At 42.0% G+C, this 21,505-nt stretch overlaps 3 protein-coding genes across 4 annotated transcripts in view; all 3 read right to left on the reverse strand.

The window, feature by feature from the left end:
* Positions 1–9,439, reverse strand: part of plch1 (phospholipase C, eta 1) — a 47,332-nt gene extending 37,893 nt beyond the window's left edge. The window contains exons 1-2 of the mRNA XM_062552878.1: positions 9,305–9,439; positions 3,047–3,169 (exon numbers count right to left, since the gene is read on the reverse strand). Coding sequence (XP_062408862.1) covers positions 3,047–3,125 — 79 coding nt within the window. The 5' untranslated portion in view covers positions 3,126–3,169; positions 9,305–9,439. The remainder of the gene's footprint in view (positions 1–3,046; positions 3,170–9,304) is intronic.
* Positions 9,440–10,705: 1,266 nt separating this feature from the next.
* On the reverse strand, positions 10,706–13,152 carry c18h3orf33 (c18h3orf33 homolog (H. sapiens)). Its single transcript, XM_062552278.1, has 5 exons — positions 12,929–13,152; positions 12,749–12,808; positions 12,258–12,411; positions 11,504–11,664; positions 10,706–11,250 (listed from the first exon to the last, which is right to left on the reverse strand). Exons 1-5 carry the CDS (start codon positions 13,040–13,042, stop codon positions 10,978–10,980), a joined length of 762 nt encoding a protein of 253 aa, XP_062408262.1. The 5' UTR covers positions 13,043–13,152; the 3' UTR covers positions 10,706–10,977.
* On the reverse strand, positions 13,150–18,778 carry slc33a1 (solute carrier family 33 member 1). Of its 2 annotated transcripts, none has more exons than XM_062552277.1 (7): positions 18,722–18,778; positions 17,373–18,147; positions 16,879–17,084; positions 16,388–16,572; positions 16,109–16,226; positions 15,201–15,416; positions 13,150–14,928 (listed from the first exon to the last, which is right to left on the reverse strand). In XM_062552277.1, exons 2-7 carry the CDS (start codon positions 18,103–18,105, stop codon positions 14,761–14,763), a joined length of 1,626 nt encoding a protein of 541 aa, XP_062408261.1. In that variant the 5' UTR covers positions 18,106–18,147; positions 18,722–18,778; the 3' UTR covers positions 13,150–14,760. The 2 variants fall into 2 exon arrangements, with proteins under 2 accessions (XP_062408261.1, XP_062408260.1); XM_062552276.1 differs by having other exon boundaries at positions 18,560–18,760.
* Positions 18,779–21,505: the final 2,727 nt, after the last annotated feature.

Below are 21,505 nucleotides of genomic sequence, written 5' to 3' on the forward strand. Positions count from 1 at the left end.
GATTTGGCCTAAACCCACTTCTAACACACCTGAACAATGTGGCAAGGAAATCTGTATATATCTGAGAGATTTGGCATTTTTCATGTCATCCCATGGAAACTGTGAACAAAGCAGATGTCATTGGGCACATTGATTATGTAATGAGCTGGAAAATTGCAGCAATGTATGGCCCAGAGGAGTTAGCCAGATCATGGGTCATTACACCTCAATGCCCCTGAAGACAATAACATCCCCAGCTGTGGCGTATGGGAATGAATGATCAGCTCTACAGACCAACCATACAGCTCTCCTTGCAACAATCAGGAAGCCAGATTCCTCCCATATCTTATTCGGTGTGCTCTTTTGTTTGAGTGCTTCACCGGCTCCCACAGAGTCTCCATCATGACCTCCCCTCGGCCCTCTCTCTGTCCAGCACATATAGCAGCTGGAGTGCATTGAGCACTGTGATTTAACTAAATGACTCGGCTGAGCTAATTTAAAAGGGAGGTAAAGGCACTTTTGTACTATAATGCAGCTTGCAATGAGGGAAATTATATATCCAAAATCCAGACTGGACTGAGTGATCCGTCGTGATCTTTATATCCCAAAATAATAAATAATGGCCCATTGTTTCATCATTACAGTGGACCGCACAGCCTCATTCCCAATGGAATGCAAGGCTGAACAGGGGCTAGGGGGGCTGGCTACTATGCAGGCTCTTAATCTGATGGCTCCATCATCCTGCTGTGTCTCCCCTATAGTGCAAATCCAGTTTACAGCGCTGCCTCTGAGTGATTCCTCTGTTGTTCCCCCCTGACTCAGATTAGAGCGCAGTCTCAGTGAAGTGGAGTGAGACGCGTATCCATCAAGTGCTCAGTGACTTTAAAGGAAATAAAGCCTGGAGATATATGAGAGAGAGTCTTCCCCGACATCCCCGCAGACACTCTCCACACATAAATCACAAAAATAACATTTTCTTCTGCATGAAGGGTGTGTGTGTGTGTGTGAGAGAGAGAGAGTGTGTGTGTGTATGTGTGTGTGTGTGTGTGTGTGTGTGTGTGTACGTGTGTGTGTGTGTGTGTGTGTACGAGTGTGTGTGTGTGTGTGTGTGTGTGTGTGTGTGTGTGTGTGTGTGTGTGTGTGTGTGTGTGTGTGTGTGTGTGCGTGTGTGTCTATGCAAGAGTGTGGTGTCCCTAATGCATTTATTAGATTAAGCGGTTCATGGGTTCCTGAAGAAAGGTCAGATCAAACAAGTACTTTTTGATGACTTGACCACAATTTAGGGTGAAAGGTGAGGCAATCAATACTTCTTTTTGAATTGGAGAAGCAAAAAAGGATCCCAGATGACTTCACATTCCTTCTGTCTCTTTCTCTCCCTCTTTCTCTTTCTTTCTCTCTCTGTGTGTGTGTGTGTGTGTGTGTGTGTGTGTGTGTGTGTGTGTGTGTGTCCGTGTGTGTGTGTTTGTGTGTATTCTCTAAGGTTCCCTACACTCACACAAAGTACAATCTCCATACACTGCCAGTTTTAATTTAGACACCACACCTCTGACAGATTAGCTCTGTCCCTATTTTCCACGCCTGTAATCGTCGAAATTTCTTTCCTCCCGGTGGAACCAAAGTGTCAGCGGCTCTGTCAGCCACGATCAGGGGGAAGAGGGGGCTTCGGGGGGAGCGGAGCGGGGTGCAGGGGACACTGAGAAGAACAAGGAGAACACGTCAGGTCCCCCATGTTTGATCGGCACGCTTCCATCTGTCTCTCTAACCACGGAGAGGGCGGTCCATCACCGGCCGATCTCTCCCAGTGATTGAGCGGTGGAGGTGTGTGGGGCTAAACAACGGCTCCACTCAGCAGCAGAGTCAGGCGGTGTCAAGCAGTGAGAGCACGCCAGAGCATCACACAAACTATCAGGCAAGCATACCCACAAGCCACCCACGGACTAGCTGCAGTCACGCATCTCCCCCACACACAAAACTCCACCAGAAGCCGCAGAAGATCATTTCATGCAATGTTGTCTTCTGAATTTTCAGCGGATTAAATCTATCTAACAATCTAACTGATTAATACATCTTGATCATGCTTCATATATGAAGATAGCATCCTTTGTTTGTTTGGTTTGAGATCCAAGAGCGAGAGCTCCATCACAGCTGGTAGCTAGCAGTCATCAGAGACCGCCTAAAGGCAGAAATATAGATAAAGAGGTTTTAATATTCTTTGTGAATTATTTATTTATATTATTTCATCGTGTTTAATCCAGTGGGCATCACAGAGCATGGCCACTAGCTGCAAGCATTTGTATTAAAAAAAAAAATCTCACATCACCGTATATTAACTACTGTTTCATCTTGATGACCATCTGTGGGCTTTTCAAAATTGCATTTCAATTTTAAAACTGTAGCAGGAATACACAACTGTCACGCTAGCTATCGGGAGATATCACAACAAACAATCACAATAAGATTCCCAGGAGAGCTGCCTCCTCACCTGCCCCATTATTATCATTTGACTGAATGAAATTACACAGTTGCTTTAATGATGGAGATTTGCAACTATCCACTTGGGAGTTCTGCTCTGATATGACGTTATGCATCGTAAGAGGGGAGAGGATGATATCGCCCCCTGCTGGTTCTTTGTTAACTCAGGCATGGGCATATACAGCATTTAAGTAAAATGGCATAAACCTCATTGCAGTCAAAATGCATTACCTTTATCACATGCATTAGTATAAATACCAATATCTTTAAGGTATTATAATAAATTTTTCCTGAGTTGCAAATTCAATTCTGTGTTGGAAAAGTACTTGCATTAGGCAGAAAATATGTCCTCAAATCCTCAAAATCAATTCAAAGCAAAGAGTTGATTTAAGATATGTCTAACCTCAGCTCAGAAGGACATCTTTAGCTTCATCAATTGTTCTTGTGAAGTCATGCAGCGTCTTTGTCTACAGTACTCACCTTATCAGGTCAATTCAGACAGGAAAACGTCACCTGACATAAATCTACCTACTTCAGTCTATGGCATTTTGACAAGTACAAGTAAAGGCACATGATGACAGAGCTGAGTACCCACCATGGAAGATGCTGTTGTCGGCGAGGAAGTGTCTGCAATACCGGGGACTACCCTGGCTCTCAGTCCCCCAGGAGCTCATTATGGCAGCCTGCTAAAGTGAGGGATCAAGGGAGGGTGTGATGTCTGTGAAGGACATGGAGGAGAGAGAGAAAGAAAGTGATCAGTTATATCTCCAGGACATTGAATTCACATTCAATCATTTAAAGACTCAAGCAGTATAGAAATGGCATCACACAATCACTGTCGCACCAAGCACTGTCAACCGAGCCACAACAAGCATCTGTAATTCTGCTCTGAAGCTTGTCTCCCAGCACCAAGCCAATGGAACATTAACTCACAGCCACCCACTAGTGCAGCAAGGGCTACAGTGCAGACAGACACACACGATCCTGACAGGACACCTGAGAAGCTAGCCTCTGATGGGGGGCCCAGTAGACCATGTGATCCCTTTAGCTATCCAACACTGATCTCAGCCTCAGGGCTACGAGGAAGGAAAACCCAGCACCGCTGACCTGTGCTACCATGTCAGATGTCCCACAGCCTTTAGGAGACTACAAAAACCCAAGCCATCCCTTCGCCGGTCCCAGGGCTCTCCATGAAAGCTCAAATATAAGGAAGCCAAAGACTGCAATGCCATGATCTGTGACTGTCTTGCCTCATACTGAGCTGGTATTAGTAACAGCAGATCGAAATGAGTTCAACAAAACCATTCCATTTGTCAGTCTGAAATGCAGAGCGCTGAACGAGACTGTTGTGTAAGCCAACTAATGCATCATTGATTGTGATGACAAGATTCTAATCGATAGCAAATCTTAAAAGCTCATCGGTGCAGCATGAGTCATGATATGGTGTGCGAGAAGAGCCTAACGGAGAGAGAATGGACTCTATGAGGGGCAGGACACAGAAAGCCTAGCTGTGTCACAGCCATCTGAACCTCAGATAAATGGCTTAAAAACAGCTTAAATATGAATCAGACGTAATATGTCATCACATATCCTAGTGAGCAAACATTAAAGGATTTTCGTTAATGCTCAGCTCAGTAACATATACTACAGCAATGTCCACCACAAACCCCTGGCATGATGCCAAATGCACATCCTGCATTAAACTGTATAATGGCACTGTAATTCACAATCAGTCTGAAAGCACCTAAGGGTATTTTAGCAGCGCAGATGAAAGCCCGATGTAACATTGTGTGACATTCCCTCTGAATGATAATAACAGGGCCAAAATGTCAAAAATGCTACATCCCTTCATGTTTTTCCATCATGGATGTGGGAGTTATTGCTGCTGATTGCTGACAAGCTGCATTTTCTCTTATGATTTGTAATCATGAATAATTATAGGTTGGCATAATTGTTGAAGCACTGTGACCTTTTTAAACAATTTACAAATAACGGACTATCATTCATAATTCATGTGTATAGTTTTGATTGGTTGATTAATTCAAATCATCATAACAGTGTGTGTAACATAACCGAGGCGCAGAGAGGTGACACTGTGGATGTTTGATGAAAAATACAAATGTGCTTTGTTTTGTTTACTATTTAAAAGCTGAACTTCTAGAGCAGTGAATGAGTGAAATAGGCAGACCCTGTCTCACACCCCTCAAAGGCAATGAATAAAGTTAAAGTGCATGACTTCAATGGGTGACATTCCATCCTCTGTGACTGTGAGCCTGACCCCATCACCTCCCACTGGACATTTCCCCTCAGGTGGGCTGAAACCAGACACTAAGGCCTGACGCCGGGCAGTCTCCTGCTCTTCCGGAACTCTCCCTGACAGTTGCTCTATAGATCACCCAGAGAGAGAGAGAGACAAGCAACAGGTGCTGCCGTGAGGGAGCTGACATTCACGGGGAAGTGAGAGTGAAATGTAGGAAAAGAGAGCCAGAGGCAGGAGGTGAATACAAACAAAGAGGTTAACAGGCAATAAGAAGCCAGTAAGATGGACAAAGGTGAGAAGACAAGGACAGATATAATAGACATGTGAAGAAGATGGTTGGCTATGTTGCGAGGGAAGGTTAGGTTCACTGTGGGAGGCAACACTCTGCAGCAAAAGAATGAGTAGAGTAGATGAAGTAAGAAAAGCACACAGACTGAGGAATAACCGATTCCAGATTAAGCAGAACCACAGAACAGCTGGCAGAGAGGCTCCCTTACAACATTTTTATTCTGTGCAAGGATCATTTAAGTTTAAAGGCTTATAGGCTTAATAAACTTCTTTGGAGGCGACAGACATGCTAAAAATACTCCATAAGGCCTATAAATGAGGAGACACCTCAAACCCAAGATCTAATAAAAGAAACAATAAATGTTATTTTTTAAATCAAGCCATGTGTCATGTGAGTTCAATGTAAAACAGTGAGTCCGAGGAAAGCCTAATAGACCTGAAGGAGAACCTTTCCACTCTACAGGAGACAGACCTCGTGAGATCACACATTCATCTAACAGGGGAGAAAGGGAATGAGAGTTATTACAGGGGCCATTACACTGTAACAGCATGGTAATGTGAGAATTTCATTTGACATTGATGTACCGCTCACCACCAGATTAGAGCTGTTCTTGTCTGGGGAGAAAATTGGATGTTCTTGCACACTCCGTTGGAGCTTGCCTGAAGATAAGAGACTGTTCAACGTGTGTGTGAGGAGAGGTGAGGAGGAATCGTGTGAGACTGCTAAGGCTGCGCCAGACATCAGCCAAACATGCTGTAAAAGACTTACTGTAAACATGAGATGGGATATGTGTTGGGAAATGTGTTGTGAGTGTTTGACCTGAGTTGTGATGCAGTTCAGAATTTTGCTGGGTGACTTGGCTTGCGTTGCACTGCACTGACAAGGGGAACATAAATAGATAATGGAACAAGTTTCATTTTGAGGCGAATTATTCCTTTAAATACAGCCAGTGAAGGGTGAGGTAAGCATGGGTTTCTCTCACTCAAGGGAAATGGTCTGGTCTGGTGCCAAAAAGTGCACCATGAAATTTAAAACATACAATACCACCATAAGTCATTACTCCATCCCTGTCTCCTTCACTCACCAAAAACACACACTCACACATATACACGCACGCACACACATGCACACACACACACACACACACACACACACACACATACACACACAAACACACACACACACACACACACACACACACACACACACACACACACACACACACACACACACACACACACACACACACACACACACACACACACACACACACACACACACACACACACACACACACACACACACACACACACACAGGACTGGACACAGCTGGCTGCCACACTAACTGCATCACATCACCAGCAATAGGATTTGCGGATATAATTCAATAAGTCAAAGGTGATCGATTGCATTTTTTTCAACCTCAAATCCTCACCCTCCAAATGAAATTGGTCTGGTGAACCAACACAAAGAGAGCATCTACCTCACACCAGCACAGCGCAACAGCATCATTTCAATCATTTCCCACAAATGGATCTGTTTGTGGAACTGACCCAGGTGCTTGACATATCTAAGGTTTCGGAAACAGTTAACACCAAACTGTGACACAGTAAACACCTAACTGCAATGTGTTTGTGCTGAAATAGGTGTTATGATCACAAGAGATGTAATGGGGATGCCCCCCTCGTCCCCCCCACACACACTCATCCAGTCACAGAAGCTAATAAAATCATGGCTCTCACACCAGATAATCTCTCACTTTCAGATAGATGGCTCTCATGACCTTGGGGCCACAATACAGACACCCAGACAAATGCAAAAAGACACTCACTCGCCCATCACACAGCAGCTGCTGTCAGATATCCAAAACCATCACTGCTTCCCAGTCCCTGCTGTAGGTCTGGGAATACTCATGAGATTATCTTTAAAAGCCACGAAATAACACTTTCATGTGGAATGGGGAAAACAACATTCTTGGTTGCAGACAGTGCAGGTGGAGAAAACAGGTTTCCTGATGGTGGTTTGTTTCTAAGTGACAGGAGCAGGGAAACCCCCTGTAACACTGTAACTTTGTAAAGACTGTTTCCATGTACTCTGAAAGCAGTAGGACAATAGAAAGGTGGGTGCACGTTACCAAATCTGTTTGGTCAAGTCATTCTAAACAATGAACAGTGACTGTCACTGGTCCCCACTGGTCACTGGAACCATACTTACGAACTTGTAACAAGGATGATATTATTGAACCCATATTGTACTCAATTCAATGGGTAAAATGGCAACAGACCATGTTCCTATACTAAGCCAAAATGTAAAATGTAATATGAATTACTCACTGAATAATACAGCAGTCAATGAAGGGTTGAACATCACATTATAATTTTATAGCTGACTCATAATAAAGTGTGGTCTGTTGTTGATTCTATCTGCAGACATTACAACTAGGGGATAGTATGGGCATCATGGTCCACTTCTTTTACTGTGGTCCACTTCATGAACAGAACAACTTATCTGACATGTTTTAGGACACCATACACACACTTTAACACAGATTTGATAAAACTCTTAGTACTGGGTAGAATGTTCTGCATCATAATATCAGATAGATACATTATTGTCATGGTACACTTGATTCTGTCTCTTATAGACATTTGAACGACTCTATAGTATGGTTCTACTATACTGTACTACCATAAACTTCTATGGGACAAAGATTCATCACAAGCTCTGACTCATTTTTCTCTTTTTTCCAAGTCCCACCGAACCTCCTCAGAGTCTGCTCTGTGCTCTGACCACAAAGGGTTCAATTCAGCACGCCCCAGAACATCCATTCCTCTGTCCCAAAGAGGATGGGGGGTTAAATAATTCATTGCTGCCCCCACTGTAACAATGAGGCATGTTTCCAACCCTACCTGAGCAGTCCAGCAAGCTGATACACTAACACGGGCAGGACTTTAAAAACACTGGACTCATTTTACCTGTTCATGTTCCATATACGCATGGAGTGGGTATCACCATGACATGGATGAGATTGTTTCACATTCCTGTAAAGGTGGGGCCATTCCCTCAGTGGCAAAGCAAGTGCTTGTTTGTTAGAAAGCCATCAGCCATGAGATTTATTCTCTTTCCCTGCCTCTCACTCTTAGGCAGCCAGATAGGTGTTGGTAATTCTCATAGATCCAAAGGGTGGCATTTGACAGTATAACACTCTTCTTAAGTGATGGGAGAATACTTAAGCTGAACAATTTCCTTGCCAAATCTCCTTCTACCATGTCTTTAGTGGATAAACAGCTTAAATAATCAACTTAAGAGAGCTTGATCTTATTAACTTCAACAGCTGTCCTGGATCGTTTTACTTTGTGGCTCCTTGAGTGAGTCAAATGCTGTCATGAAAAGGGAAAGTAGATGAAAGTGCCACAACATTGCTTTGTCCATGTTTATCTTCTGAACAAGGACAGCTTTAGGCTGATGTTACTATGTTACACTATGACTATGCCTATAGCCTACATGAAAAACTATTTTATGTTTAGAGAGAACAACAGATATAGGCTTTTGATTTACCCATATCATTAAAATCCTACTATGAGACAAAAAGTTCACTTGCCGTGATTAGTGAGTAAGGCCTCACAGCATTGGGTGGACCACCTCGTGTCTTTGTCTGAGAACTGCCATCAACCACGATATCCCCACCCACTCTTAAATCTCAGAGGATGCATTCTGCAGTGGGAGGTACCTGTCCTTTTCTTTATTCGATTGCCACAGGCTGTGTTTGATTTTTGTTATGCCAAAAACTGTGAACTGCATCTTTTAAATTATCACCCAACTTCTGAGACTATGAAATAGCCTTGAAGAGAATACCACAACAAAAGTTCACAGATGTTCTGATAACAACCGTGATTCACCCCTTTTTCTAAAGCAATGTTTGTGTGTCTGCCTTAATTCAGTTAACATCATGATGCACTTAGAAATGCTATTTGGAGAATAAGCTTTTGACAGGCCATTAAAAGTTAGACCTAGCCTGTCTAATTACAAAGGCTGCATGAATGGCTCGTGCTTGAATTGGCAAAATAATGGAACAGGGCAATGCTCTCACATTGGGTCATAGACTAGGTGCCCCGTTGTATTTGTTTTCCTTAGAATTTGTCGTTTAATGTTGTGTTAACTTTCCCTATTGTAGGCTAGATTACTCCTGTCCTATCATTTTACCAAATGTAGACGTGTTCACACATTCATATAGCCTTCCTTTATGAGAACTCCTATTTTGCGCTGAAGCACCTGCTTGTTAACAAATAGCGTTAATCACTTACTTCAGATTTGTCTTTATTCCTCTTGGACAAGATGGCATAAGTAATTCTCCTCGACAGAAAAGCATTCCTCTCAGGTGCACCCAGCGAAAAACGCATTCAATACTTTAGCCGAGTTACGAAGTTCATACAGTGTTTACCGTTCAACTGTCCCACACACAAGCTTTGGGTAAGACGGTGCCGCCACAATGTCATACCTCCCATTCAAACGATACGGCTGGTGGGTGACTGACTTGAGGAGAGGCCTACGGGAACAACCGGAGTGGACTCATGGAGCGGAACCAACGACTCAAAACACATCATACAGTAATTTAATGCATCCTGTCTTTTAAAGTTGTATGTGACATGCTAAGAATATGTGAAAATATATAGTATAATATTGTATACACAACCACTATAAAATCTATTGAGGCTATTAGTTTTTATGTAGTGACATGACTAATATTTTATATATGAGATGACTAACACTGTAATAAACAGTGTTGTTGCTAGAGAACTACAGGACAGGTGAATTTGATCCGGATATTTTCTTGTTGACATTATCTCAAACAGTCCATGCAAAATGGACTCTTTTCTCCTTCTTTTCTCACCCTCCCTCGTTCTACCCAGGGAGTGCTGTGCCAGCTCAAAGTCTTTCAGGGCCTGCAATCAGCTCTCCATTACCCCTTCAGTTCAAACTGCACAGCCAATGGGAAGTCTGGAGTCACCGCTTGTTACATTTGCACAACAAAGATTGAGGGGGTGAGCTGCAAGCTGCTGTCCCCTCCCTAACCACCCCAATTTTAGCCCTAGTGGCTCCCCAACATGCTGCTTTCACTACTAACACAGCACGCAGGACGTTGAGTGTGTGAATGTGTGTGTGTGTGTGTGTGTGTGTGTGTGTGTGTGTGTGTGTGTGTAGGGGGATTTTGCCTTTAGTCTCAACTGTACTTAAATAGTCTACACTTGTGCATTTTCGATTCTTTGGACTGAAAGTTTTAAACGTCAAGACACGTTGCTCCGATACAGTCACCCTTTCCCCTCAGTTTGGGGCCACTAAGAGCTCATCACCTTTTGACACTCTTTGTCTTTCAGATTTGCTGCATCCATGGCAACAGTACTTTTGCTTTGTCTGGGTGGGGTAATCAGGCAGACCCCCATGGATTTGCTGCTAAGCACAATGCCCAACCTGCTCATCCTAAGCACAAGAAGCAGGGGGACTGAGCTGGAAATGGAGAGGAAAGTGAATGGAAAAAAGCAGATTATACTGATCCATGTGGTCCTAACGCTAAATAACAACCGATTCATCTGTTTAGCAACGCAAACATGTGACACAGAAAACACAAATACTGTCTGAGTAAAGCAAAGCTAGGCAAGTGTAATACTATACAATGTTAATCTCAGGAAAAATCATGCCCCTTTAAGTTTAAATTTGAGTATTCAAGCTTTATTTACATTATTTTTACATGTGCAATACAATGTTGCAAATGTGTACAATGAAGTATCTTACGTGAAAATGAAAATATACATAATTTTACCAAAAGTTAGTTAGTCACATTGTAACAGCTGTATCCATGTGTGTTTGTCTGGGGTAAGAAAGGGTGTTAATATACGGAGTGCGAGCTGATCAATCAAACAGCAAAAATAATCCAGCAACGTAAACGTAATTCACTGATGATTATTAATGTGTGGACTGCTCACTGTTCTTTGGTCCTGGAGGTAAGTGAGAGAAGCCTTTTCACGCCTTTGACCACAATGTTCTCCCTGAGGGCCACAGAGACTCTCTCTCTGAAGCTGTCCTCCCTCCACAGCCCTTGGCCTTTTCTCTCAGCCTGGAGCTCTGCCTTCAGTAGTCTCTTGTGGAGTCTCCAGTACACCCGTGAGTGGTGGTCCAAGCCCAGGATCGGTGTGGACCTGGCCAGGCCCTGTCGCAAGATCTGCTCATTTAGACTAGTCCCCAAAAGAAAGCCCTGAGGGACACAGGAGGAAGGGCACAGGTCATACTCGAAGAGCGGGCTATACGGTCATTGTGTAAACAGACAACATGTTAGCATAACTGATATGGCAATGCTTTCAATAAAGAACATGGACAAAACAGTTGACCATTTGTAAATCAGATCTTTATCCCTATTAAGAATTAAGAAGATATTAAGAAGCAGTTAAAGTTTGCTAGTTACACATGCATGTCAGTGATGAGCCGTGATTTTAAAGATTTCCCCTCACCCGGCCTCTTGAGACCAAGCAGTCCAGGCTGTCGCCCTCTTGCCTAATTAGCTTCAGCCACACAGTCTCCGCAGGTCTCAGCTGTTGTCTCAGCCAGTCCCAGCCCTCCGGGGTCAACTCCACTCCGGCCAGACGAACCTGTAGAGGAGCCCCAACCTGATCTGCACAACCATAGGAATTGAGCTTTACAACAAGTTCCATTAAACAATTGAAAGCGTTACAAGGTCTTGATGAGAAAAGTTCTTCAAAGCAGGCTAAATTAAATAAGGGTGCATTTTCCCAAATTACACAGCTCAATTCAAGCGAAGTTCAAAAGCACACATTTTACAACAGTTCAGTTTTAGGTTTTGGTTAATCTTTAATTCAGCAGGTCAGGGTGCAAGTCTGTTGTAACTGGATGAGTATGGTCAATGAGAACACTGAGAGAAAAACAATCATAATGGTCTAAGTATGACATAAACCCAACTGCTCAATTTTGAGTCAAAGGAGGTCAAATAAGGATAAAAACAAGGATAACAATCTAACTACCAGTAGCTTGCATGCATTAAAAACACTGTTTACTAAGCAGACACTCACATTCAGCCAGCATACATCAAGATAGAGGGTATTAGAGGCTTCATCTAATTAGTGACAGCTGTCTGGGTGTAGGCCTATTGCGTTGTCTAGCTAACAGCTGTTGTGTGAATGTGCAGAGTGCAGACAATAAATACGATTTTGTGTTCTGCTGGAGGTAACCATGTTTGAGTGCACTCACATTTCATCAGCAGGGGGGAAAGGACAGGGACATAAATTGGGATGTGCTCCACTTCCAGTCCCTTGTCAGTAATGCTGCATACTCTACCTCGAAGAGCAACGTTCTGCTCAATGAACCTTGAGGGAATTTCTGAAGCAGCATTGAACTTTGTGAGCTGCAAACAAAGGCATCCAAACAAGTCTATGAGGAATAGCTTAACTGACACAACAGATTGGTCTAGTGATTTCAAAGAGGTCTCTCCAAAAAACATATATAAACAGCCAGTCTCAACCTAACATTACTTCTGGGGGACTCTGAAGGACAATTACAAACCCCTATATTTTCATTGAGTAGTTTCACAATAATGTTGGTTGATGCCAATTCTAATAGGCTATTATAGCAGAAAAGACTGTGGGTGCCATGCATGTAGGCTATGGGCGTGCATTCACAGGCTTCACAAAAGCTACAGGTTTCACAGACTGGCTAATGCAAACTCTTAAAACCATCTTTACCAATTTGATGCTCCTTCCTAAAATGACAATGCCCACGATAGCTAATCCAGTGCTCAGATTCTGCAGGAAACAAACAGCATTTCACAGTTAATGTAGCCTACACACTATGATGTGGTGCAGTTTCGTAGCTGCATTGAGTATAGCCGTGACCAGTTTCTTATGCGATCATTTCCTTCATACCCTCACAATGGTCAAGTTATCGTCAGCAATCTTCGATACAATCGCTATAATGTTAAGGTTAGTCTTTGCTTTATCATTTGGTAAATTCAGATTGTCAGATCGCTCTTCCGGCATGTTGTTTATTTATCACTGGACTACAACTGCGATCACTCTACGTAGTACGGCACGTCTAATGAGCCATACCTTTTGAAAACGCGCGGACGCTCACGAAGACAAAACACTACAGTAGCACAGTAATGTATTGCAGCACATATATTATATACATCAGTTCTTTTGCATTACACTTTTAAAAAATGCTGGTATAAAAATCTTCCGCATTGTTTTGCAGGACAATGCCACATAACATAGTCGTCTCTTCTGACTGATTTTCCAGATGCTCATGGAAGAGTGGATTACATGGATATTGACCAGACATGCATGGTGTATAGGCTGAAATAAAAAACATTACAAATGTCAAAAACACAAACATATAAAGTAGATGTAGGCCCATTTTAGTGTGTTTAAGGCATGAAATTATGAGATGACTGAAATTCATCTGGTTACTTACTATAAACGGCTCACAGATATGCATAATGCACATGCCCTGATTATTATCAGTGACCCAATAAACCACCGGGTATTCTACAAATAAAATCATCACTGACTATGGAAAGATTAGAAGTGATATAAAGTCAAAATACCAGTGGAAGGAATGACCATTTCTAAAACAAACACAACGTCTTGAAATTACAGACTACTAAAATTACAGTTTGTGGCTATTAGGCCTACTTATGATGACATATTTGGTAAATCACATACATTTGTGATTTAGCTGACAACAGCAGGTCAAGTGTTTCTGATTCAGTTTGGATTCGCTTGAAATACACTGGCATGTATAAGCTTTGGGAATCGCTTTAAAGAAAATATTCAAGAAAGATTAATTGATGTACATTGAGGTCTAGGCTATAATTCTCTGCAAACATGTCTTTGTGAGAGTGAAAATGTATAAATATGTCAACAGTAGTATTTTAAAAAGCCAGAAAACAAATAGAAAAGAAAGCCAAAGGCCCAATCACAAAAACAAAGTAACTTGTACCTATAACTGATTCCCTTTTTGCTGGTCTTAAGGATATACTATAAAACAGATGTTTCTTTGACAGCCTGAGTGTATTGTGCATGTGAGCACTTTCAGTATTCAAATAGCCTTGTGAGATTAGTACACCATTTAGCAGATGATTTTATAAGCACCTAAACGATGCTCTGCATGACCACACTGTATCATTACTCCAGCACAAAACTATCAGTTGTTCTGTTGATTACACGTGTTGCAATGTAATACAATGTGTTTGTGGGGAAACCAATGTGCAGCAACTGTAGTTTACTGCACAAATTTATTCTGCTTTTTTTTCTCTGTATGATAATGGCATCAGGAAACATTGAAAATTAGGTTAGCTGTTCTGAACCTAAACAAATCCATGCTGTATAACTACGGATGACTGTTGTGTGTGGTAATCCCACAGAAATTTCATGAACCTCAAAATAAAAAAAGGCACATACAATGAAGTGACAAAATTCAGAAAATGTCACTGGTGGAGCAGATCTCTATTTATATATCTTCATATATCTCTGTCATATATCTTTGAAAAGGTCTTCAAGTTATGTCTTGAGAAGGAGTCATAACCTGGATTCGACACTGGAGCTTTTCTTCTTATGGTCCAAATTTCAACAGTAGTCAGATGTATGCATTGGATGAATCAAAATAAACCAAAAAGGCATTATGAGGTCTCCGAGGAGCGTGATAATAGTGTGTCCCTTAAGAGTATGGGGATAATGTTGGGTGTTGCTGTGGTTTTTCATTTGGATGATTTACATTCCCAAGCCTGTGGACTTTCGTCTTGTAACCGTCTCAGCCTCTTGCCCAATAACAACCACCAGGTGAGGCCGATCACAACACACACGACTGACTCCACATAGTATCCGTCTAGCACAGTCACACATGTCCCACCCTCCTTCACACAAAGCTAGAGAGAAAGAGAAAGAGACAGAGAGAGAATAAGGCAATGTACATCAACCAATTTTAGCCAATTAACACTGTCGTGAGAATATACTCAGAAAATCATCAGTCTACCATGGCTTCAAGCCTCATCAGACACAATAATCTTCAATTACATAGGCCTTATTTATTCTTGTTATATTATTGTTATTCATTTTCTTTATTAAGTCATAATCTTATAACTCTACCACAAATAGTTAAATAAATAACAGATGACCCATCACTGGGTGTTGCACTCACCCCTGCCTCCTCTGGAGAGCCACAGGTCTGGCTGGCTGCTCCCTGGCACTCCTTTGAGGTCAGCGGGTCCACCAGCCACAGGGCCAAGGTGGAGGGCCAGTTACCCCCCAGATTAGTCACAGTATTCAGCAAGGTCATGTAAGTGCCTCCAATTACTGGATCACTGACCTTGGCATGGAAGGCCATGGTAGCCACATACATGCTGTACAGTGCCACCTGTTGGAAAAGGTAGAAACAGATGACCATATAAGGGTTTTCATAAGTATTACTCAGGATGACCGTGCAAAAAGCAACCCACTCATTAAGCTCGCCAACACACATTTATTTTACCTATATCCGCCCATGCCATATTTTCACCGTTAATGTCTATGTGTCACTGGATATTCATTTCTATTCAAACCAAAACGGCAGATTTCTAAAGAAATGCAACCACCCACCCCATGAGGGTGTCTAAATTATCTCTGCACCAAAAATGACATTGTACAGTGACTCGAAGAGCTGTAAAACAGTGCTGTAAGGCTGCAAAACTGACTGGAGCTCCAGTAGAATTTAGATTTTGCAATGAGAACCCTCGATCTAACTATTAATGTGCCGAGTGAGTGGGCAGAAATAGGGTACCCACCAGCCCAGTACCAAACTCTGTAAAGAAATTGGAAACAAATTGGATATTTTAGGCCGTATAAGCTCCCATTAAGAACCAAACCAGATTTTGTTCAAATCTACACACTTATGGCTACTGGAAATGGTAAAGCCCATCAATCAAATATTATTTTGAAGTAGTAAAAAACATCTTTTCCCCCTAATTTTCGAACGAAAGGGGTACTTTAAAATAATGTAAATAATAATGTTGAAACTGGAAAACACTGTGGCCACACTCATAAGGATGGCAAAGTACATGGAGAGTTTACCTGATGAAGAGCATAGCTTAGCAACACCACAGCGTAGTAGTAAACAGGATATCCCTCCTCCTGTTTCACACTCGGGGTCCACCATACAAGGAGCGCATACTCTAAACCAATCAGCAACCTAAGACAAATGCAACAGTAACTCTTAAAACATGCACCTTGCATTCTGTCATCAATCTCTGGCCTAAGAACATTAACCTTTTTGAAATCCAAAACATGGACGGACAGGAATTGTCTGTATTCTTGCAAGTCCAAACATTCCAAGCGAAGCTGTGAGAGTACCTGAATGGGAAGGCCTTGTAGAAGATGTCGAGAGGCCTGGGACCAGCTGTGTACTTGCTGATGATGAGGGGCAACATAATTTGCAGGGGCACCATTGGTACCGCCAGCAGGGCCAGCTGAGCTTTGGGAACGCCTGCTTCCACCAGCTTCAGCCCTGTCACTGCGTCTGCTGCTGAAAAGCCAATCTGGAACACGCAAGTCAATGATGCACGCACACGTGCGCACACACACACATGCGCGCGCACACACACACACACACACACACACACACACACACACACACACACACACACACACACACACACACACACACACACACACACACACACACACACACACACACACACACACACACACACACACAGATAAGCAAACTTTACAGGCTAAACATGTATTAAACATGAATTTACAAAATGGCTTGATCAAGTATTAGCTACAGAATGGTTGTATTATAGCTGGATGTGTGAATTAGAGCAGTTTTTAAGCTTCACCTTGGCAGTCAATAGTAGACCACAGAAGGTGAACACCGTGGGCATCTTCACAATTGAGAACAGCTGTTTGTATGTTTCAATGACACCCTGTATTTCCTCCCTTGGTTTTTGTTTTTTCTTATGGACCTTTGGTTCACTCTCCTTCTTTAGGATGGCAACAAGCGTGGTTGACACAAGAAACACAATCCCCCAGAAAAACAGGAAGTCTGTAAACAGATACAAAGAAAGGACAAGTTACAACAGTGCTATCATACCCACCGCATTGCGTTACTGTAGCCTGCATGCAATGTCAATGGAGATTAGCCACACCTAATTTTTCTACATAAATAATACAAACTATGATAAACCAGAGAACATCATCAACAACAAAGATGCTAACTGGCACATTCTCACAATCTGAAACACTGATAATAAGAGGGAATCCAGCCAGTAGCAACTGTGGTAAATCTTTTGACTTTCAACTTTTCAACTAGCACTTTGTTTGACATGCTCACCTGAGAGAGTTACGATGCCCTTCTCCTGAGGTTCATACCTCAGGTACTTGTTGCAGAAGTCAGCCGACTCCAGGGCCAGGAAGAGCACATTACCCAGGAAGTAGCCCGCAGTTTGGCCGACTGAGTTGCAGGTGGACGCATAGCCCACATTTTCCCGTGACAGCATAGTTAGTGCCCAGCCATCCACTGCTATGTCCTGGGTGGCAGCTAAGAATGCCAGCATGAAGAACACTGCGGTGAGCGTGATCACATCAGGTCCTTTGTGCTCATCACTCTCAAGCAAGGAGTCCACAGTGACAGACAGACACAGCATAAAGATGCCCAGCAGATACTGTGTGGGAACCATCCATGACTTCCTGCGTCCAAAACTCGGGAGGTAAATAGCATCAACCAGTGGAGCCCATAGCAGCTTAAGACTAAAGGGCCAGAAGACAAAGCTGAAATAAGCTTGATCCTTGTAGCTGACATTCTTGCCTTGCATGATGAGCGGAATGCTGCCTGCTAAGCCTAAGGGGATGCCCTGGAGGACATAAAGGAAAAGGAGCAGCATGACGCTTCCCAGCTCCTCTTTGATGCCCTTCTTGGGGTGTTTTTCCTCAGTCCACAGCAATGCATCCTCCTCTTCAGTGTCCATGTCTGAGGACTTCGCCTCCTGATGTCTCATGTCGTCTGCAGGAAGAACGGGCTTCCTCTGCCTCCCGTTCTTGTGTGTGACTGATTCATGCAGCTCCATGGTAACTTGAGGGGCATCAATCCCGCTGTGCCCACGGAAGATCTGCAGAATATGACAATTGACTTTAGTTGAGATTTTACACTGAACACCAATGAAGAGCAGAAATAGCTCTGAAAAAGCACAGCAAGAGGTCAGTCTAGGACGAACTTCCGTTAAAGTGTAGCAGAATGATTATTTGAAGTGTGCTTTGAATGTAAAAACAAAACAACACGGTCAGGAACACCTGATAGCCTGTTGTTTGAATGACAGGCCCTGGCTAATCTGGTTTGGATCAGGTTTCCAGGTAGGACAAACAACAGAGACAGATCAAAAAGAGGGAAAAGTACAATGCCAGTGAATGATGTAAATACATACGAATAGACAAGATTTAATAGAGAAAAAACATACAATGCTTGTCACAAACATAACACGAAAACAAACGATCTCGTGCCAGCTGTGACGCGCAGTAGCCTACCTGAAACGATGAAACACATGCCACTTAAGAGAGAGCGATTAAAAAGATGAATTAGCGTCACAAATCACAAATCATATATTTGCATTATAACCCGTGAATGTCCAGTATCTTTAGGTAGAGTTAAATGGAGTGAAATGGACAGCATTTCAGGAAAATCAGTACCCGGCGTTGAATGATGCTCTGAGGCAGACCAGGCAGACTGAGGAAGTTGTGCGTCTCTCAAATCCTTCCGTATACTTCAGCTGACGTGTCCCTAAGCACGACATTTTCGTTCCGCTTGGTAAAATGGCCTCAAGTTCGGACCCGCAGCACGTATTAAATATTTGTCTGATAAAAGTGTTCTCAGTCATTGTGTCATTGTAAACATTGTGTTTCATAAGCTTGGCGATATTGTTTAGGAATAGCAAAGCAAATTCAAACCATGGCTGTTCAAAGGATGCGGTTAGGTCAACTGCATTGAGTTCCTGACCAAAATTATTTTTTGGTGTATAGGCCTATGTGAATAAAACATTGCAGAAATACAATATGAAATGTATGAATTAATATTGAAATACGTGTGACACCATTGGCAGATCTACAACAGGTGACAAAGAGATTAGGAAGTCTTTTTTCTTTTCAAATTAAAGACATAAAGAAACTAAATTCTCAGCAGGCCTGCTACGTGTCCCTGATGTGAACCTCTGCACTCTGGGAGAGAGGGCTTTCAGCTACATTGCCCCCAAGCTATGGAATTCATTGCCAGACTACATCAGACACTCTGACTCAATCACTGTCTTTAAAAGTAGACTGAAAACATTTTTCTTCAAAAAAGCTTATGGACTGGCTAACTGACTTTAACATTTAACATTTTTCTTTTCTTTTTATTTCTATGTGATGATTTTGCAACCCTGTAAAGTGACCTTGGGTGTCTTGAAAGGCGCTTTAAATAAAATGTATTATTATTATTATTATTAAATGCAGAACATCATTATTTGCATGACCACACTGTTTAAATGTATTTTTATTTATTTGTGCAATTATTTACTTACACTAAAGTAATAACCACATCATGTTATTACAAAATAATTTTGATCATTACATATTAGTCCTTCACATATAGGCCACTACTTTGTGTTGCCACATTTCATTTGAAACAGTGTGGAGTAAAACAACCACTGCACATTATTATTTTCATCTTCGGAGGCAGGCCTACATCATTGGTTCTGGACTTTAGTCAGCTCTGTGAACCATGAACCAATGTCTGAACTTGTGATGCATTTAAACATGCCTTGACACAAATGTAAAATATTGGTATATCTTTTTCACTTGATGCAGTTTAATAGTAAACCTGCGCACACTGCACTGAGTTGTACTATTATGCAAAGGGTGTGACATTTGGGGGAATTCTGTCACGTAGGTGGCAACATGTAACTCTCTCTTTGGTTTTCAGCTTTACAACAACTCATTATAGTAGAGGGGTGTCTCTGAAAGTACACAATGGTGTGTAGAAATTTGGAGACAGACTGTTGGCAGCTCTAACATCTTTCATAATAATTGGTTGGATTGATACAATTTAACACTGAGGGGTTTTTTTTCAGATAGGCCTCATCAAAATCACCAACTAAATATTCATTATCCCCTGACTTCATTATCAGCTAGACAAGATTAATTGAATACAGTAGAGCATGACTGAAAGCATCTTCTCGATCAGGAGGTTCTATTTTCCTTTTCTGTTCCAGTAATGAGTGACTGTATGTTGCACTGCTAGTGCGAAATCAAGGACACGTGAACTTGGTGATGGGTCAATGGCATGTGACTAGCCATGAGAGACACTCTTGTTACCCACTGTCGGTCAACTCTTTGTGTCTTTAAAGGTAATAGACCGAGTAGAAAAAGTATTATCGATTGAGGAATGTAGGCTACTGCTAGGGTTAGACCATGTAAAACCAAAATGCATTAAAGGGAAAATCAGAATCTCCTGACATATTTTTTTTCAAGCAGAGGATAAAACAAAATGCCACCTTAAAACATTTAAACTCAAGTTTATAGGCCTATACAAGATGTGTTTTTTTTCTGGACAACCATTCAAAGGTTTTATATACCATTGCGCTGGACTTGTAGGCTACACAGTTATCATCATGCTATCTCCTACTTTCAGAATCTCTGCTGAGCAACACTGGTCTTTTCTCTAGCCTCATACGATTTATTCCACACGTTGGTGCTACATTTTTGCACAGTGCAAATATTAGGTCTACACTGTGTCAAATTGTGGCAGAGTAAAATACTAATACTAATACTAGGCTAATAGCCTACTACTAACACTACTACTACTACTACTACTACTAATACTACTACTACTAGGCCTACTACTAGACTACTACTACTACTACTAGGCCTACTAGGCCTACTACTAGACTACTACTACTACTACTACTAGGCTACTAACTACTACTACAGGCTACTACTACTACTAGGCTACTACTACTACTACTACTACTAGGCCTACTACTACTACTACTACTGCTACTACTAGGCTACTACTACTACTACTACTATTAATAATAATAATAATAATAATAATAATGATAATAAATAGCTCCCCTGCCCTAGCATAAATAAATAAATAAAGTTCCTTTATGATTAATAGAGAAATAAAAGACGTTGAGAAAGGAGGTGAAAGTAGAGAATAGTTATGATCAGGCCTGTCAATCATCATAACTACTGCTATTCTACTTTCACCACCTTTCTCAGTGTATTAGATCCCCACTTTCAGAAAAGACTAAATATCAAACCCGGAAAATGGGGATCTAATTAATGCTGCACGGTTTAAATTGCATTCACATGTAGACTCGTGGCTCTAACATTTTCACCACAGAATAAAAAAAAACTGCCCTCAATCTCCCATTCACGTGAAACTCACTGAAACTCCTCCTTTGAGAGTCGCCGAGTTAACTCTGACATAACTCT

The sequence above is a fragment of the Sardina pilchardus genome, chromosome 13 (genome assembly GCF_963854185.1).
Source record: "Sardina pilchardus chromosome 13, fSarPil1.1, whole genome shotgun sequence".
NCBI classification, from domain to species: domain Eukaryota; kingdom Metazoa; phylum Chordata; class Actinopteri; order Clupeiformes; family Clupeidae; genus Sardina; species Sardina pilchardus.

Bases quoted from the DNA above. Each gene is read 5' to 3' on its own strand.
- c18h3orf33 (XM_062552278.1), bottom strand. From the start codon at position 13,042: ATGCCGGAAGAGCGATCTGACAATCTGAATTTACCAAATGATAAAGCA. The intron at 12,809-12,928 runs GTATGAAGGAAA...TGTTTCCTGCAG, and splicing joins ATAACTTGACCATTGTGAGG to AATCTGAGCACTGGATTAGC. The intron at 11,251-11,503 runs GTGAGGGGAAAT...TGTGTCCCTCAG, and splicing joins GCTTGGTCTCAAGAGGCCGG to GGCTTTCTTTTGGGGACTAG.
- slc33a1 (XM_062552277.1), bottom strand. From the start codon at position 18,105: ATGGAGCTGCATGAATCAGTCACACACAAGAACGGGAGGCAGAGGAAG. The intron at 17,085-17,372 runs GTGAGCATGTCA...ATCTGTTTACAG, and splicing joins GGGCATCGTAACTCTCTCAG to ACTTCCTGTTTTTCTGGGGG. The intron at 15,417-16,108 runs GTAAACTCTCCA...CTTTTCCAACAG, and splicing joins TAAGCTATGCTCTTCATCAG to GTGGCACTGTACAGCATGTA.